This window comes from Plectrocnemia conspersa, unplaced genomic scaffold (assembly GCF_051122295.1).
Source record: "Plectrocnemia conspersa isolate PC_06_02 unplaced genomic scaffold, ASM5112229v1 ptg000010l, whole genome shotgun sequence".
Classification (NCBI taxonomy): domain Eukaryota; kingdom Metazoa; phylum Arthropoda; class Insecta; order Trichoptera; family Polycentropodidae; genus Plectrocnemia; species Plectrocnemia conspersa.
The window spans coordinates 18,919,333-18,934,959 of record NW_028277174.1 but is presented as its reverse complement, the minus strand read 5'-3'; the positions used below and the strand labels follow the sequence as shown (position 1 = coordinate 18,934,959).

The following is a 15,627-nucleotide window of genomic DNA, read 5'->3' as shown; positions in this document are numbered from 1 at the left end:
TCGACGTATTTTTTTTCATCGAGATGAAAATAATTAGTTAAGATAATTGCATAACAATTTTTAATACAATTAAATTTATATTTATTATTCAGTGCATTTTTATTTCAAAACTAGCTGATTACCTCGGCATTGTTCAAGTTTTATTTAACTGTCGAGAGACTGAAATATTTTTAATGCATAGAGTACCACATATGGCTCAATAAATATTATAGTTGCTAATGCATACTGTGCTATATATAGCCTAATATATTTTTTTCAATAAAATTTTAAGTAATATTCCAATATATTTTTTATTATTTTTTTTTCGATATTTCATAATATGCTTTATGATATATATATATATATATATATATATATATATATATATATATATATATATATATATATATATATATATATATATATATATATATATATATATATATATATATATATATATATATATATGTGGTTGAATGCGTTTTCGCGGAGAAATATTTGGTTAATATTTCTAGGAGTCGGATTACTCCGCGTACTTTTTTTGATTCCGTGTGGAATCATGGTCCCTACGTTTCGGCCAGATTCGCCCGGCCATCCTCAGGGGAAAATTGAGAATATGAACATCCGGTGTGGGCAAAGCCCAGCATGTGGTTGTTCAGATCTGAACAACCACATGCTGGGCTTTGCCCACACCGGATGTTCATATTCTCAATTTTCCCCTGAGGATGGCCGGGCGAATCTGGCCGAAACGTAGGGACCATGATTCCACACGGAATCAAAAAAAGTACGCGGAGTAATCCGACTCCTAGAAATATTAACCATATATATATATATATATATATATATATATATATATATATATATATATATATATATATATATATATATATATATATATATATATATATTCGCAGCTTAAAAGGGGAAAGAGAAGGAAAAATAGTAAGTGTAAATAGTCGCAATGGTAAAGAAATACTGTTCTAGCAAACAAAAAAAATAATCGTTCATTTTTTTCAACTTTTTGTGATTTTTCTATACTCTATTGGGCATAGACATTAAAATCAATACTATAAAATTTGGTAACAAAAGCAATACAACATTTACTAATATTTTAATAATTATAAAAAAATTAGTTAAATGATTATTTATAAAAGAATTAAGAAATTCATAATATTTTAAATTTTACCCTTTTTTAATTTGATTTATATAACTAAAACCGTTTAAAATGCCTATAAATAATTATATAAAAAATATTCTTTGTAAATGATTTATTTGTTGTTTTATTTAAGTTTATAAAGTTGCTGACGAATTTAATTTTGGATTAAAACCAAATTTGTTTGTCTTTCACTAATTCAAGCGCCATTTTAATCTGTATGGCAACACTGCTAGAAGCGACAGGCGGAGTACGCGTTCTCGCGCCGCAAAGATGAGCTTCACGAGCGACGAAGTGAACTTCTTAGTATACAGATACCTCCAGGAGTCGGGTAAGGGACTTCGGGTTTACCATGGCTATTCTTGCAAAGCGACCGTCGCGAATATAAATGTGAACCCTTTCGGGTCATATCGAGTTTGCCATGTAAGCGCTTTGTTCTTTGCGAAAACAACGACTGCAAACTGATAGTGCCTTTTGCGTTTGACCGGTTTCACTTATAACTGACTAGAAGAGATGTTCTCGATTGATACCGCATATTGGATTTTTCTTTCGAGTCATTTCATTGTTCCGAGAACAAAATTTCGGTATGTAATTATATTTTTCTGGTTTTATGCAATTTAGTTTTAATTGTATGAAAGAAAGGATGTGCTAGTATGCATGCTTATATGGTATTTACCAATAAATAAATAAATATATACATATATATATTTAAAAAAAATTATATCTAAAACGGATGTCATTTGTTGCGTTCTCACGAGTCTTTTTGGCTATCATCACAGGATTATCTAAATATTGAGTAGAACCAGACTTTATAATGAAAAATTGCCAGGTCCGTTCTCCGCCCTCCTCTTCAATATATTTTCAATTTATCAGTAAAATGGTAAAAATATATCATTCCTTCCGCACCTTCTAAGTTTTTTGTTATAAATCTCTACGAATATAACCATAATCACCCAAACAGGTTTTAGTGATTATGAATAAAAGTCGGGTTTAATTAGTATTTCGCTCATTCTGGAGTACCACTGGTTTATCGCTTAGCTTTTCAGAATATATATTATATACTGAAGACTTCGAAAAAATTCGTACAAATGGAAACTTCTCAGATATCTCTACACGTATCTTGACAAAAGCACTATGGACTTTTGGTCTAATGACTATATGTCCAAAAAAGATCTAGACGATTACTGTTCCTGCCGACAAATGCTCCACACGACATTTAGTCCAACAACACTACATCCACAAACAAACAAAAAAGTTTTTTTCATGAAAGGGTGTTTAATTAATCAATAAATGAATCACGTGGGGTGGCGGAAATTTGTGTATTGTTCTTTCGTTGATTACTAAATATCAAATATAATTGCGAACTACAAAGTTTGTCATGGGAGTGTCCAATTCTTTATGTACAATGTACATGTTTTATTTATAATACTGACGTTCTTTAAAATAACATGTACACCGCTAAAACATAATACATTTTTATATTTCCCTAACTTGATATCTTTAGTATACACGCTTTATTTATTTGAATAATAATAATAAGATTAATCATCGCTTCATTTTTTTTATCAGTCCATAATTACAAATACTTGAATTACATATGCATGCCCAATGTTTTATCCGTTCATCATTAAACAGATTATTTTTTTACTAACAGTATCATATGATTAAACATTATTAATATATCATATATAATCATTTTCACGTTATAATACGTATCATGTTGTCCCATAAGTCTGTATTTTTTAAGGTGCGGATTAACGTTTTAAAAATTAAAACGTGTAATACTGTTACTAAATTGTATATTCTCCAGCTTTTTCTACAATTATTCCTCATATGTAAAAAATTATTTTTGTATCTGAGTCATTCGTTTTTTTTTTATCCAGTTTTGTAAAATATTTATTCCACCTAAAAACTTACAGGGATCTAGATATATAATAGTCGCTTGGAGCAATGTCTGGAGAATACGATGGGTGAAAAATTTATAAAAAAGTTATACATTTTTGTAAATGAAAGAAAAAAAACGCAAAGACTTACGGGATAATAAATTGTGAATGTAAGTGAATTGAACATCAAAAAATGAAATTTACAGTTTAGTCGGTGATTTTATATTATGTATATACCAAATCACTGCGTTAATAATATATGTACACTTGTTACTCCAGTTATGCGGACAGTTGTGAGTATCAAAAAGATAGTAAACTAATTATTTCACTAACAAAAAAATTCATTTAATAATTTTCTAAAAATTCACCTATATAGAAACTTCAGAAATGCGAAACACGAAAATACACTTCAGCTTAATATGTACTCGTCGATACTCTTGTTACGATAACCACCATCAGTGAGGGCTTCAAAGGACAGTAAATAAAATATTGCAAGCTTTTTGTTTTTAAATTTTTGTGTCCAAGGAATGGTTTTGAATTATATGTGTATTCAAATGAAAAAAATAGGGATTCCGTTGGATTCATTAATAAATTTGAAAGGTGGAAGGGCTTAATGCCGTTTAGTATCGGTTATAAATCTGTATGAATATTCGAAAATAGTCTCAGGATTTAGTTTGATATTTACAAAAATATTTGTATTTATATTTAAGATACTCTTAGCGAGTCGTTTGAATTGCAGATCGCAAAGATACTCTACATCTTTTGCAACGTGCTGCTAAGCGTACTCAAAAAATAGCCAACAAAGAAAAATGAAATTGATAAACTTAGAAATTTCAAATGTATTTTTTTCCATCAATTTTTTAATTCACTGACATGACCAATTCAGTATCCTTTCCATTGTTCACCTGAGGCAAGTGGCTCGCTCGCCTCACCCTCGTACCGGTCCTGGTATATGCATATAATATATATTCAAGGGCCGAGTCGTTTGCAATTATAACTGAAAAACACAAATATCTTATTTCCGTTTTACCTGAATGGATACGTTTCTTTGAATCCGTTTATAGTATTTAAGCACATGATAAAAAAATGAACTACCTAGTATTTCGCTTTTATTTTTTAAATAAAACAAATATTGTATTGATTGTAATGTCAGACTTATATACATTAAAACACCATGCCATAATTTGAAAACCTTTTGTATTTTATTTTTTATCACAAATACACATAATTCCAAACTAAAAAATTGACATATTTTGGAACAAATATGAAAATTTTATTGAACTGTGAAAGTGAGTTTTCTGAAATTTGCATTAGCATTTTATTGAACTTTAGAGAGAGTTAGCATTTAAAAGACGTTTTAAATGAGCATAAATAAAAGGAAATATTGCAAACCTGTTTATTTCAAATATTTTTTATTAAGTATTCGTATCCAAAATTATTGTACTAAGTTGCTGAGGGGCGGTGTTGACAATCCGTCGATGCTTGGTGGTCTTCAACTGTAGTGTTTAGAAAGTCGCGATTGCGTCCCTTATTATTTTCAGGAGATGAATTTTATTTTTTATTTTACATTTAACATTTTCGTGTGCATTTGTAGTAAGAATATGTGTATTAGAGTGTATATATATATGTGTATGTTTGAATATAATCATTGGGGAAATCTGTTAAGTCATATTCAGATTTATAATAATTATTATTATGCAATAAGTGTCAGTATGTCGATAATGATTAGTATTATTTTGCAGTTCCACTTGAAGTTTAGTAGTACATGAAATGAATAGATGAATTATTATATATATAAAGATTGCTTTGGCCGTTTGTATTCTTTTTTTACATAGTAAGCCACTGTATTGTACTTGTGAAGTGCATACAACGAACAAAATCATTTATTAAAAATGTTATTCAATATATGTTTAATGAGAAAGTGTGTACTAGTAATCAGTGTTCTTCAGAGACAAGCGCCAATTTCTCGAAACATTTATTTATCTTTAAACCACACTAAATAAAGCAGTAAAATTGTAAATATGATTAATATTATTTGTGAAAGATTGGATAGTTAACACACATCTTTGCTGATTCATACTGAAATTAAATGGCTGTTGCATAGGAAAGTCCATATTTTTGCACGATAAATAATTTTCATTGATAGATTGTTTCAGAAACGATTGAGTCAAATTGCTTATTTAATGTATACCTTAAAAATTTAAATTGCAGAAACAATTTTTATTATATGTATCATTTTCTTGAGATTATGGTATACAAGGCAAAGAAAAACATCTTCAATCTTACATCTAAATTTGATTAACTAGATTATGCCAAATATATTTGGATTTTTTTTCAATTTTTTTTTTATTAAAACTTGAGACTTTTATTGATCTTACACACTGGCACTGTCTACGAAAAATCTAATAAGATTTTAATGTAGATTATTTTTTTTTATTAAAGCCATGTTTTAAAAAATATTTATGATGTTCCTTCTAACTCGACAAGAACTGCTACACCATTTTCAAAATCTTGAATTTCAGATTTCATATAAACTACTAAAACCAGGGATTTGGAACAGACCAATTTTTTAATTGCTCAGCTCCGACGTCAAAATACCTGCTCCAGCTCCGCTCCATATTCCAAGTAAAAATTTTATTCAAATTATTTTAATTAAAATTTTTACTTTTAGTGACATTAAACACATTTTAAATGATTAAAATTAATTACATGCATCTTATTTTATAAAAAAATATAAATTTTAATTTATAATAATACAAAAAATGTGGAGCAAAGGAACAGTCATATTTTCTATGTTCCAGCTCTTGGCAAAATCTCATTGCTCCAGCTCTAAGCTGCGCTCAAAAGCCCTAATTAAATGCTTTTATGTGGAATAGTTTAAACTTCAATAATAATTGAAATTTTATGATCTATTCTAGTCTTCTAAAAATATTTTTCAACAAGTGGAGCCATAATTTTTAAATATTTTAAAACTTTTATTCAACTAATGGCTTAATGATAATATTAAATAACGCCTTTAAAAACTAGAACGAAAATTTTAAGTACCGACTGAATATCTCCTTTGCATACATATACTATAAAAATAATGAAAAATAGTTTAAAATCAACGTTAAGTCATATAAAATTTAGATTATTGAATCATTGCAGCAATAAATGTTTTTTAATGTAAATCACAGCGAAACAATGCAATAGCTATGTGACTAGTTAATGTTAACAATAGATTTTTGACAGTAACAAAAAAATAATATTTACATATGTATCTATTATCAACTTTAATGCTTCAAGAGATGTTATTGCATATGACTGCCACAAATATCGATAGAGGATACGGTACATAACAAAAAAAATAAAGAGGTTAACATATGAAAATATGGGACAGTAGAGTAAAACAAAAACCCCCGAATGGGTGAAATATTCTTTCGATAATCAACCGACATAGGTTAGGAATTGTGTACAAGTTAGATCATCCGCCTAGCCGAGGTCTGATCATTTTTTTTACTAATAACCCATGACAAACATTGTCAAAGGCCTTCTCAAAATCAGTATATTAGAGTTTGTCTTTGTTTTGGCAAAAGACGAAGTTAGTAACAGTAGAATAGACAAGTCAATACCCGTGCTCTGTTGGTCCAACAAAACTTGCCGAAAGCGATTGAAGCATATTGATAATTATTTCGAATAATTTAGCAGGAGCTGACAGCACTGCGACTGAACTATAATACTTGATGTGCAATTTGTCACCCTTTTTAGAATTGGATTTTGCAATGATCAGGAAATAATGATATCTTGAGAATCAGATCAAAATAAAATTAAAAACCAAATCAGGATTAGAAAAAGTCCCATCTTTGACTTCATCAAGCTGTATTTAACGACTAAGTGCTCAGTTTCGTTGATGATCAATACTGAAGACCAAGTACAAGAAGAAGAAAGTGATTGTTTGAAAAGCGGAATCATCGAAAATAACACGGAAGTATTGCGTGAAACTGTCAGCAATATTTTTTGAACTATTTTGCTGACAAATTTCATAAATTTCGGTGTTGACTGAGCAGCCCGTTTATTGTTGATAAATTTCCAGAACTCTTTAGGACCATTAATAATTTATTTTTGCCTACTTTTGTGATAGTTGTGATGACAAGGTATCGAACACAATGCATGTTCCTAAAGACCGAAATAACTTGAGAGCAAACGGATGTCTCGATCTCTTCCATATCTTATAGAAGGCGTGCTTTCTTTTTAATAATAAAACAATCACAGAATACATATACATCACCACAATCATTTAATCTTAATTTTATAAAAAATTATGCTCAAATCTTGTATAATCTAGAACATAAAACTTAAGCTTTTAACAAATTCCATATGTATAAAAGATATTTTGTGTTGATTAACGAAACTAGAAATTTTCAAAATCTAACAAAATCTCGTTGAAAAAGGCAGATAATGACAGCTGACGGAATTCAGCTTGTAATTTTACCGTACATCGATGTTTGTGGCAAAAATGTGTCAAATTGTTCAAACTTTTTTGTATCGATTATAATTATGATTGTTCAATGATATACAGCAGTACTTATTAACTAATAAGCCGTGGATATTATTTTCTCATAAACTGTTATTTTTTTATTTTTATTGTGTGGAAGATTATTAGCGTAATACTATGCGATAAATACTTATGTAGTAACTTTCATTATAATATCATCTATTTTTATGCTGCAGGATTTTCTCACTCTGCGTACACTTTCGGTATTGAATCTCACATATCTCAAAGCAACATAAACGGAGCGTTGGTGCCTCCGGCTGCTCTATTGAACATTCTCCAAAAGGGATTGCAATATACGGAAGCTGAAATTTGCATCGGTGAAGATGGTATGACTTTGTGCTAATGATACGATAAATGCGTTATAAGCTTGTGATTGAAATATTAATGTTTTAGGCAACGAAAGCAGGCTCAATGAGAGTCTCAGTTTGATTGATGCAGTCATGCCAGAGGTTGTTGCTACCAGACAAAATCAACAGAATCAGCAAAAGCAACTGGTGAAAACGGAGGGTGTAGGAGGCGTTCCTACCACGAGCGGTGTCGGTGGTAACGTTGGTGCTATAGCGGGATCTCAGTCTGGTATTACTGGCTCAGGAACACCATCGGTAGATCAAAACGGTGAAGATATTGCTACAGGCGTTGTAACCGCTTCTTCTGGTGCTACTCCAGCTCCGGTGACGTCTTCTGAAGGAATGGAGGTAAGGAAAATTTCATTGGTTAAATCAAGAGTAATAAACTCTTGATTTTTTATTAAACTGAATTTTATCCATGTCAGGTCGATCAGTCAATTGAAATACCCGCTAACAAGGCGACTGTATTGCGTGGACATGAATCCGAAGTATTCATTTGTGCTTGGAATCCATCTACGGATTTACTAGCTAGCGGATCCGGTGATAGCACTGCTAGGTACATAATTTATTTATTTTGGTTATTAAAGTTATTTTTTTTATATCATTTATAAAATTTTAGAATATGGGATATGTCCGATAATCCGCCGGCTACTCCGAATCAGCTTGTGCTTCGTCATTGCATCCAAAAAGGAGGAGCAGAAGTTCCGAGCAACAAAGATGTGACATCGTTGGATTGGAACGTCAGTATCATTTGGAATGATGTCTATATAAAAAAATGTATTTAAGATTAATGTAAGTGTAATTTTATTTTTAGTGTAATGGACAGCTGTTAGCTACTGGTTCTTATGACGGATATGCTCGCATTTGGACTACCGACGGTCAGTTGGCTTCGACCCTTGGTCAGCATAAGGGACCAATTTTTTCGTTGAAATGGAATAAGAAAAGCAACTACATCTTGAGCGCTGGTGTAAGTATCAGAAGTTACCATACTGTTCAAAGGTCTTGGTTTTCGATTAATAAATTTGAAAAAGGTATAGAACTAATTATTTAGTTTAAATTAATACTTAATGGGTGGTTCTGAATTATTGATGTAATGTATTTCGCCCCTCTAGCTTAAAAACTATGCTCATTTAAAAAAGCACCGTCTATTTTAATAACTATAAACCAATATATGTCACTGTGCATAACTAAGCTCATTTTTAAAAATATTGCAATAATTATGTAATAAATATTAGGGATTAGGAAAACATAATATGTAGTAAATCTGTCGATTTTTTTACTGGGCTCTTGTAATAAATAATGTTTGTCTTGCAAAGTAACAAAATTCAGAATGTTTTAATTCACTGTTTTTTTAACATCCATTGCATTGCTTAGTTGATTTTTATATCCAGCAATTAATCTAAGTATGTATTATCATTTATTCACTCAGGGGACTATAACTGGATATAAAAGAGTGAATAGTGAAATATAAATATTAAGTTGAATCATCAAATAAAATTAGGGGTGCCAAAGACTTGCACAGTATTTTATATTAATAAATTATATAGATCTATAAAATTGTTTATTAATCATAGGTTGACAAGACAACAATAATATGGGACGCTGCTTCTGGGCAGTGCACTCAACAATTTTCATTCCATTCCGCTCCTGCCCTCGACGTAGATTGGCAGACAAACGTCTCTTTTGCTAGCTGCTCTACCGATCAATGCATTCACGTATGCAAACTTAATATCGATAAGCCTATAAAGAGCTTTCAAGGACACACGGTAAGAATTATACATATATAAACATGCAAATTTGTGTGTAACACATGAAGTTAATTACAAGCCGAGACATTTTTAACCTGTTAACCAAACGTTTCTACGGAGCATTTATTTTGCCAGAAGAGTCGAAAGTTTTTCTAGGTCGGGCAGAGAAGGGAATTGTTGATCTCAATGAATTTTCAGAAAATCTGTCATCCAGAATATTGCTAGTATTATTTTATTTTTCTTCATCACTTACATTGGTAGCATATTCATAATCACTATCTGACTGACTGATGAAGTTATAACATTTTTTTGTTTATTGTGCTTATTATTTTGTCATCATTATGACTAGAATCTTGTTGGTTGCATTTAGATGGATATATTTCTTAAATAAATAGTTCATAAAAAATATTAGTTACGAAAAACGAGTGGAACACATAAATAGAATATAAACATGTGGTACAATGACTCGGTGCATCACTGTGACAAAATAAATTGTTCTGCCTGAAGAGACATATCAAAAAGGGTGCTATTTAACAGGGAATTATTTTAAGATACATGTGCATTTAAATAAATATTTTGTTCTATAAAACCAATTGTTTGTGCATTTGTATTAGGATCTTCGGATATTTTTTTCGAAAAAAAATTCATTGCAGAAAGTTGTTAGTATGATGTTCACTGTTTTGACCAATGCTCGCTCACTCGCACCTAATTTGTCCAACAGTAATGCACAAATAATTATTTTTATGAAACAACTATTTTATATATTATTCATTTAAATTCTCCTCTATTAAAAACATCGCACTTCCCGCCCGTTTAAAGGTTCAAGTATTAAATTTTATGCGATCTTTCGGCTATAATATTTTTAATGCTTTGACTTTAGTTAAATGATTTATGTGAATCAATAAGAAAGATTATCGTTATATAAATTTAAATTTCAGAATGAAGTCAATGCCATCAAATGGGATCCGCAAGGACAACTGTTGGCTTCTTGTTCCGACGATATGACACTCAAGATTTGGTCGATGAAGCAAGATACGTGCGTGCATGATCTTCAAGCGCATTCGAAGGAAATTTACACTATTAAATGGTCTCCGACTGGTCCGGGCACTCAGAATCCTAACATGAATCTCATACTGGCGAGTGCCAGCTTCGATTCGACCGTGCGATTGTGGGATGTGGAGCGAGGAGTGTGCATTCACACGCTCACGAAGCACACCGAACCGGTGTACAGCGTTGCGTTCTCGCCAGATGGGAAGTTTTTGGCTAGCGGGTCATTCGATAAGTGTGTGCACATTTGGTCAACCCAAACGGGACAGTTGGTGCACAGCTACAAAGGCACTGGTGGCATTTTCGAGGTTTGCTGGAATTCGCGCGGTTCCAAGGTCGGGGCCAGCGCCTCCGACGGTAGCGTTTTCGTGCTAGATTTAAGAAAATTGTGAATAACGGATGAACAGGGCGGGGATAATAGTCGTATTTGTTGTATACAGCGTATTACTTAAAAAATATATTAAAACATTATTTGATTTTTATCATTCAACCAGTAATCTTAACTTATTTGTCAATATTATTTTAGAATTATTTAAAATGTACATGGTGTTGTCAATGTCATGTTATATAAATTTAAATAATAATAAATAAAAAAAATATTTCACTCATTATACAATCAACTCATAAATACATACTATATTATTGTTCTAATTTTAAACAATATCAAGTTATTTTAATTCAACAACCTCAAAGCTATACTTTTAATATTGAGTTTGATTGTTCAACACGATGTTTATATAGTGTACATAATCTTTCTACCCAACTCTAAATTTGTCAAAAAAAATTACGTTTGTATACATGCGACTGGAAAAATATATACTTTATATATTATATATTCGACTGATTTAGTAACGACTCATATAACGTATTATTTTACACAATCGAATGGAATTTGTGTAATTAAAACTTCTTCATATATTATTAGTAAATATTTTTTATTTAGAAATGACCGATCATTAATATAAACGACAGCCAGTAACAATATACGATTACTATTATAAAAAAAATGTTGATTCAATCCCCAATCTGTAACATATGTAAACAATGTAATTGGACACAATATAAATAGATTTTATTTTAGATTAAAAATAAATATATTGATTAGTCAAACACACCGCGAGTATTTACAGGAATATGCAAAATTAATACATATTTATAATCATTCCGTTTATGTAATAGCTTTTGAGGAAACATGTTACTCTTAAAGTAGATGAATGTTAGTGAAATAAATTTTATGAATTTATTTTAAATCTCGTTATGGTACTGATTATATTTTTCAATAAAAATAAAATTGTTAAGTACAAATACTTGTTAATTTTTAAATATAATATATTATTTTTTATAATTGTGTTTAATTATTTTAATTGTGCCGATGATGTCAACTCGTCGCATAATTGCCAATTATATATATTTTTATTTGAATATTTCTCTTCTAACATAAAAATTGGCATTAAAGTATTTTTTATTTGTATACTATGAACTGAATTGACATCACTGACGAATATTCTTTAGTTTGTAAAGGGAAGAATAAAATATTCGGTGCTATTGTAGCCTGCAGTTTACTACAAGTATAAAACGATCACATTTCCAGTATAAAGGCTGTTTGAATAGTTTTTGAATTCAGATATAATAAAAGGCAACACCTTGGTATAATTTTTTTTGTTTTTCTATATTATATATCCCAGGATGATTATTCGTATTTTCTAAATAATTTTTATGATGTATTATTAGTATTATTTAATTGATATTCAAAGAATATTATTATGTCATAATATATTTTATTTATTTTACAGTTTTAGATTAATACCTAATAAATAATTCCTAAGCGCATTTTGAACATACATCTTTGCTTATACAAAATATAATAATTTTCGAGCAGTTCATCAATATTTAATAAATGTATTTTCCATAGATATATGTAGAATCCCCATATAGATAGATACACATAGAATATACAAAACTTGATAGATAACGAATTACCCATACAATATACAAAATTTCCAAATAAATTATAGTATTATGTAATCTTAAATTTGAGAAGCCTCCAGGACGAAATGAATTGAATTTGGTTATGGTGAAGTAATTAAAATTTGAGTGACAAAAAATCTCGTGAAAGATATTCTGCATATTCAATTATTGTTATGAAATGGTACAATCGGTTATCGTTAACAAATACCCTTAAATCAATGTTGTTCCATTTATTCCATAGGTATTTTACAGCATCATAATTTGATTTTTCAACAGTCTTAAGGACAAACTAATAGACGCATATCGCTGTACTTTGAACTAAGTTCTTAGCATAGATGAAGGTTTGAAGCCGATTCCAACACTACTTATATATATCAAATTCCAAGAATGTTCTTGAAGAACAGCCTTTGTATTTGCATTTATATGTGAGATCGGCTCATTTAATAATGGTTGCAAATTAATGATTTTAAATAAAAACAAACTGCACATTGTTAAGAAAAAAAAATATTACATACTAATCTACACAAAAAATGTAAAAGTATGTAAATTCAATATTGTACTAGCACCAAGTATTCTTAATGTACATAATATTTAAACTAAAGCTTGCTAACTAACCAGGAATGCTTAGTTAAAGGATGTATACACTATATAAATAACCATTTCATGATGGAGTAAAGGATGTATTTATTCTTTTCATGAAGCTAGAAAGTGGGCATAATTCCTGGCCAGTTGTCAAGCTTACTACACAGTATATTTTACTACAGATATCATATTTGAATAACAACTGTTACAAAAAGGTGGACATTATGTATGAATCCTTTTGTAATAAGATGGCCATCGAATTCAGCAAAAATGAATTTGAGATTTCTAGGTCATACTAGAAGAAAAGTCTATTATTTCTTGATAATAGAAAACGAAACCAGTTTTGTAACAGTTGTTTTTCAATTAAGGTCTTCATTTGCCATAACGTTTTACCAACTCAAAATGTCTGTTTATTAATACATAAGACTATACAAAATATATAATGGAAAATACTTATATCGCAAGTTTAAAATTATCTTAAAACATATATTATATTCATGTCTGTTTTCGTCAATAAACTTATCCAAAAACGAATTGTGAATAAAACCACACATTTCATATCAATGTTTACCATAAAAACGTTAAATCGATGTTCTATATATTAAAAAAATATAAACACACTTCAAAATGGTCTTTTATAAGCCTCCAATTTATCATGTTCGTAAAGCGAGTGTATTTTCCCATACATGAACGAGAAAAAGAACAGTATGTTATCATATTGGCCATAATATGGTTTCACTTTTAAATCGCCGCAGTCGACTCGCTCATAGTTTTCGCAGTACGGTCCCTCGTAGTGTTTGCTGACACCCCACATGTTCAAATGTAATTCGAGAAGGAATTGATGCATAGCTTCGATCGTAGCTAAGTACCATCTAGGGCTACCTTTCTGATGTCTCCAAAATTGAGAGGCTCTATTTTGAATAACGACGCATGGCAAACTCCGGACTCGTTCGTCTTTATATATTCCTCGACTCTGATTCCACGTGCTGTCTATGAATACGGCCTTCTTGATTGGCAGTTCTTCCAAATTCACGCGCCTAAATGAACCGTTGTAATTGATACGCTTTGTCAATAACGTGCCGTTGTGTAGAGATCTTTCATCGTCACAGTCGTTACTGTCGCCTTGATTGATAAGCATATCGTTAATGTATTTCGCTTTGGAGCTTGGATATACGAGATAAACGCCGCTTTCATTCAAATAATCAGGAATATCAGGATATGTATATATTTTGACATGTTCCGGTGCTAATATAGCGCCGTGGAATGCCGTACTTTTACCGTTGATTTCTTGTCGATGTTTTATAATGTCAATTTGAATAGGAAGCTGGAAACATGTATTAAATATATAGTATAAATTACGGTAATAAATTATAATTTACTTTTAATAATACCTCCACCGAAGGAATTCGGCCTTCCAGTTCTGGTATTGGAACACAACAAGAATAGCAAAAGTACTTCCTAGATTTAAAACATTTACTGCATGCGCTGCGTCCTTCTATTTTATCTAAAATTGAAGTATCGTCTATCAACATGCCTACAAAAGGCTTCTCGTCTATCGCGTCTGGATGTTTAGGATTCATATTTCCGTGGGAGCAACGCTGTCAAAACAAATATAACCTCAAAGTATCGTTACCATGTTTATAAAATATTATTTTTTAAATTTATTCCGTTGGCAGTAACAACAACCTTGCCGTTCAATAATTATATTCCTTAAAAATAAACACATGTATTTACTTTAAGCAAACAGGGGCGCATGTATAAAAAGAAATTGCGCTCCAAATTATAAAAAAATGTATTCTAAAAGACTCGTCTTTGGTAAGGATTTGATAATATCAGGGCTGTGGAATCGTGACGGCGATTTAATATCAAAATGTCAATGCTTATAACGATTCCAAGATGTTTAACGATTTCCATAGCTTTCCTACAGCTCGATTTTGATATGATGATAAGATTCCAACGGGTTCAATTCAATTTAAGTACGCTTTTCCATTATCATTTTTCCGTAAGTTGTCCAATTTGAATGTTGAAATCTTCACACTGAATTTCAGCAAACTTTTTTAGCCATTGGTTATGTTTAATTCTTTCCCACAATGTTGAGCAAAAATGCTGACTTTCTATATAGTATATTCGAAAAAAAATAGTTCGAAAAAAAACGTTAATAGTGATTCACTATTGATGATAGCGGTTAGCAATAAAAATTAAATTCATTTTTACGAAGTAAGTCGAATGTTGAGTTTGCCCCTTTGGTCGAAAACGTCCATATGTATTCATATTAAAAACTATGGGGGCCGATTTAAATTTGTTATAGCAAAAACTGGTCGGTACTTGAGTAGCATTGACGTGACAATTTTCTCTCTACACGGGCAATCTTCCGGGCGTTCGGGCG

The 15,627-nt window shown here is 30.6% G+C and overlaps 2 protein-coding genes across 3 annotated transcripts; one reads left to right on the top strand and one right to left on the bottom strand.

Annotated features, from left to right (window-relative positions):
- Window positions 1-1,350: 1,350 nt before the first annotated feature.
- Window positions 1,351-12,036, top strand: ebi (transducin beta like ebi). 2 transcript variants are annotated; one of them, XM_088194436.1, is made up of 9 exons: window positions 1,351-1,463; window positions 5,538-5,640; window positions 7,726-7,875; window positions 7,943-8,244; window positions 8,322-8,452; window positions 8,516-8,636; window positions 8,711-8,863; window positions 9,471-9,662; window positions 10,583-12,036. In XM_088194436.1, the coding sequence occupies exons 4-9, from the start codon at window positions 7,990-7,992 to the stop codon at window positions 11,081-11,083; spliced, it is 1,353 nt and encodes a 450-aa protein (XP_088050562.1). In that variant the 5' UTR covers window positions 1,351-1,463; window positions 5,538-5,640; window positions 7,726-7,875; window positions 7,943-7,989; the 3' UTR covers window positions 11,084-12,036. The 2 variants fall into 2 exon arrangements, with proteins under 2 accessions (XP_088050562.1, XP_088050561.1); XM_088194435.1 differs by lacking the exon at window positions 5,538-5,640.
- Window positions 12,037-12,443: 407 nt separating this feature from the next.
- LOC148230836 (tRNA-uridine aminocarboxypropyltransferase 1) lies at window positions 12,444-14,882 on the bottom strand. Its single transcript, XM_088194437.1, has 2 exons — window positions 14,633-14,882; window positions 12,444-14,565 (listed from the first exon to the last, which is right to left on the bottom strand). Exons 1-2 carry the CDS (start codon window positions 14,819-14,821, stop codon window positions 13,864-13,866), a joined length of 891 nt encoding a protein of 296 aa, XP_088050563.1. The 5' UTR covers window positions 14,822-14,882; the 3' UTR covers window positions 12,444-13,863.
- Between the last annotated feature and the right edge of the window lie 745 nt (window positions 14,883-15,627).

Coding starts and splice junctions, on each gene's coding strand:
- ebi (XM_088194435.1), top strand. CDS start 1,406: ATGAGCTTCACGAGCGACGAAGTGAACTTCTTAGTATACAGATACCTC. Junction 1,464..7,725: donor CAGATACCTCCAGGAGTCGG/GTAAGGGACTTC, acceptor TTTATGCTGCAG/GATTTTCTCACTCTGCGTAC. Junction 8,637..8,710: donor TGACATCGTTGGATTGGAAC/GTCAGTATCATT, acceptor TTTTATTTTTAG/TGTAATGGACAGCTGTTAGC.
- LOC148230836 (XM_088194437.1), bottom strand. CDS start 14,821: ATGAATCCTAAACATCCAGACGCGATAGACGAGAAGCCTTTTGTAGGC. Junction 14,566..14,632: donor GCCGAATTCCTTCGGTGGAG/GTATTATTAAAA, acceptor ACATGTTTCCAG/CTTCCTATTCAAATTGACAT.